Genomic DNA, 3,748 nt, shown 5'->3' with positions numbered 1-3,748 from the left:
TAATTAAATATAAGTTTTAATATATTTTAAGTATATAATTATACAATTATATTTTTATTTCACTAAAATTTAATTATACTTATCCTCAATTAAGCTTAATAAGATTTTATTATTCACTAAATTTGATCAAAAACTACATTTTATTATATGAATTTGATTAAAACTACATTTTATTATATATAATATATTTGAGTATTTATATAATATATTTATTATATATGCTACAGTAAAACGGCCCGACCAGTGGTTGGACCGATTAGACCAGTTGAACCGTGAACCAATAGCTTCACCGATTCGCTTGGCGGTCCGGTTTTTAAAACATTGCTGCTACCTGCAGTTTCGTCCCACAACTGAATTTGGATATATCAACCGCTGAACAAGCAAATCCCTCCCTCCACCCACATTCCTAAATTTTCATCATCTGCAAATATTCCGATTTTCGTTTTCTTTCCTTTCCACGAGCTAATGAAGTGGAATCTGGACTGTAGAGAAAGTTGAATCCTATACTCTCCACCAAATTCTGAAGGGTTTAAACTGTTGTACCTTGTTTTTTTTGGCCATTATTTCACTGCTCATTATGTAACACGTTCCGATGTATATACTTGCTGTGTTTATGCGGTTGACTTGCTCTCAATTACAAGTCTTTGTCAAGTTAGGAGCTGATTGTTGAATTTGTTGTGTGGATTATCAGAAACCGAAATGGCTTATGCTGCTTTGGATTCTCTACAGCATACTATTAACCGCCTGTTGCATTCTTCTTTCATTTCGATTGTTTCCCCTGGTTCAAAAATGATAACATCTGCTTACCGTGAATTGCTTTTCTTGAAACAAGTTGTAGAAAAATTAGATAGCACGGGGAGAGAGATACATGACGATGTAGACTCATCAGAGAGGTAGTGTTTAAGCTAGAAGATGCAATCGAATTCCATGTAACAGATCGGTTTCAAAGCTGCGGAGATGAAGGTTTCCCTTTGATGCTCTCCCTAGACTCGGAGCAACTGCATCTGGAGATGAAATCCTTCACTGAAATGGTCAAGATTGCCAAGAATTACAGTAAACAATCTGAAGAGGATGAGTTTGTTTCTTCAGAGGTAGCTGACTCTGGCGCAAAGAGGTCAGAGTTGGTTGGATTAGCTGATGAACTCAGGAGAATCAAGACATCTCTCACAACTTGGATGACGGATCAGCTCTGTGTTGCCTCGATAGAAGGAATGGCAGGCATTGGTAAGACTATACTTGCTAAAGAAGCTTTTGAAGATCCATTTGTTTGTCAATGTTTTGATATAAGTGTGTGGATCAGTGTAGGACAAAATTACCAGTTAAAAAGAATTATACTAGGTATCCTAGCTCAAATAAATCCTTGCATTGATAGTCATCTTAGGGAAGGTGATGAGGAGTTGATTGAGTGCTTAAACGAGAGTCTGAAGGGTAAGAGGTATCTTATTGTGCTAGATGATGTATGGGATTTGGAGGTTCGTGATTTTGTAAATAAGCTTCTTCCGGAGGAGAAAAATGGAAGTAGGGTCTTGCTAACAACTAGGCTACATGGTGTATCCCATTTCTCCTACATGACTTCAATCCATCGGGTGCGTTTCATGACCAAGGAAGAAAGTTGGTCTCTTCTTCGTATGAAGGTTTTTGGTAATGAGTGGTGTCCTCCTCTACTTGAGAAAGTGGGGAGGAAGATTGCAGCCATATGTGAAGGTCTTCCTCTTGCAGTTGTCATGGTAGCCGGTATCTTATCTAAAGCAGAGAAGACTGTGGAGTATTGGAACGAAGTGGCAGAGAAAAGGAATTCGGTTTTCAAAGATGCATATGAGAATATATATGAGGTATTATATCCAAGCTATAAGAACTTGCCTCAACATTTGAAAATGTATTTTCTTTATATGGGAATTTTCCCTGAAAATTACCATATTCCGATTTCAAAGCTTTTCCGATTGTGGGTTGCTGAGGGGTTTCTAAGAATATCTCAGACAAAAGTTTACGAAATTATGACTGTGGAGTGGTTGGAAGAGCTTGTTTCCAGAAGCATCATCATAATCCCTCAAAGGGGCTCTAATTACAGATTTAAAACCTGCAAGCTCCACTCTGCCTTTTGGTATCTGTGTATTAGAGAAGCTGGCAGTAAGAAGTTCCCCCACATCATGAACAACTATTCTGATGGTTTTGCAGAAGGTATTAAAGATCAGCGTCGGCTGTGCATCCACAATGGCGTCTTATTCGGAATCAAAGATGTGTATGAATCTATGGCTTCCGTCTCAGCTTTGCGCTCTCTCCTATGTACTGGTCCACCTCATCCATATCCAGTTCCCGTGTGTTTTGAGTTGAGGCTGCTGAGGGTGCTCGATGCCCTTGCAATCCGTTTCTATGAATTCCCTGCTGAAGCACTGAAACTGGTTCATCTGAGGTACCTTGCCCTCACTTGTAACGGCAGCCTTCCTGCATCAATATCCCTACTTCGGAGCATCTGTTTCCTTATAATCCGTTGTCATTTGAGCTTGAGACCACCTGGAGAGTGGCTGTATCTACCAAATGAGATATGGGATATGCAAGAATTGGTGCATCTTCAAATCATGGGAGGCAACCTACCTAATCCCAATGGTTCTGTCTTGGAAAACCTCTTAACACTCTCAGACCTGAATACTCGGAGTTGTAGGAAAGAGGTTCTAGAAGGAGTCCCTCGTCTAAAAAAGTTAGGAATTCAAATTGAATTGGAGCCCGATACTGATGCTGCTGAGCCATTTTCCTGCTTCGATCTCCCTTAAATGTGTCGTTGTGAATCCTGATCTGTCATATGAGGTTCCCATCCCATCCCCTCTTCCAAGCTTCCCCAAGCGTCTCAAAAAGCTGAGCTTGAGTGGCTTCGGATATCCGTGGGAATGCTTGAAAAAGATTGGTCTGATGCCTAACCTTGAAGTGCTTAAACTGCGATGCTATGCCTTTCAAGGTCCGGAGTGGGAAGTGCGCGAGGGGGAGTTCTTGAAACTCAAATTTTTGCTACTCAAAGATAATGATCTAGTGCGATGGAGAGCTGATGATCCTTGCTTCCCTTGTCTCGAGCATGTGATCCTTCGCCATTGCTACGAGTTAGAGGAGGTTCCATGGGGGCGGCTGACTTCAGTTCAAGAGGTTGAGCTAGTTGACTGCTACCCTTCATCGCTACAGCAAATGCCGGATTATCAGATGCAACCAGGAAATGTCAGTGTTCATTCTTCATGGGAAGGTGGGACTATTTCTGATTCACATTTTTAATTACGTTATTGACTTATATTCAGTTAGTTATATGTCATCATTAGTCGCATAATAGGAGTATGGATCATCTAACATGGTTATCATAAATTGCAGAGCCACCCAGATTGTGAATGATCATGGCTGATGCTCCATCCATGCATATTTGATCAGTGATCGTCATTCCGGGTTTTGTAATTCAAGTGTGTAAATTTCAACAATTTTGATTTATAGCCATTTATGTCTATTCTATGTAAAAAAAATGACAGAGTTAAAGTTGCTTATATTTTGTGAAATACTCTATAAGTTGGAGTACTGGTATGTTTTGTGTTATCAACTAATAAATTCTCGACTTCTCGATGGGTAGAATTGCATATATTGGGTTATGAAAGAATTGAGATATCTTGGAGCAATGGTATGTTGTGTTATCAACCGATAAGTTCTCAAATTCTCATTTTAAGATGGTTCTCAATTAAACCACCGGCTTCCCTAACCTCTTTAGATTTATGCAACTATC

The 3,748-nt window shown here is 39.6% G+C and overlaps 1 protein-coding gene across 5 annotated transcripts; it reads left to right on the top strand.

Moving 5' to 3' along the window:
• Positions 1–376: 376 nt before the first annotated feature.
• On the top strand, positions 377–3,546 carry LOC125193513 (putative late blight resistance protein homolog R1B-16). Of its 5 annotated transcripts, none has more exons than XM_048091324.1 (3): positions 377–527; positions 833–3,226; positions 3,349–3,546. In XM_048091324.1, exon 2 carries the CDS (start codon positions 975–977, stop codon positions 2,766–2,768), a length of 1,794 nt encoding a protein of 597 aa, XP_047947281.1. In that variant the 5' UTR covers positions 377–527; positions 833–974; the 3' UTR covers positions 2,769–3,226; positions 3,349–3,546. The 5 variants fall into 5 exon arrangements, with proteins under 5 accessions (XP_047947281.1, XP_047947279.1, XP_047947283.1 ...); XM_048091322.1 differs by having other exon boundaries at positions 377–536; positions 839–3,226; XM_048091326.1 differs by having other exon boundaries at positions 377–1,224; positions 1,720–3,226.
• Positions 3,547–3,748: the final 202 nt, after the last annotated feature.

This window comes from Salvia hispanica, chromosome 6 (genome assembly GCF_023119035.1).
Source record: "Salvia hispanica cultivar TCC Black 2014 chromosome 6, UniMelb_Shisp_WGS_1.0, whole genome shotgun sequence".
Lineage (NCBI taxonomy): Eukaryota > Viridiplantae > Streptophyta > Magnoliopsida > Lamiales > Lamiaceae > Salvia > Salvia hispanica.
This window is presented reverse-complemented; position numbering and strand designations above follow the sequence as displayed.

Bases quoted from the DNA above. Each gene is read 5' to 3' on its own strand.
- LOC125193513 (XM_048091324.1), top strand. From the start codon at position 975: ATGCTCTCCCTAGACTCGGAGCAACTGCATCTGGAGATGAAATCCTTC.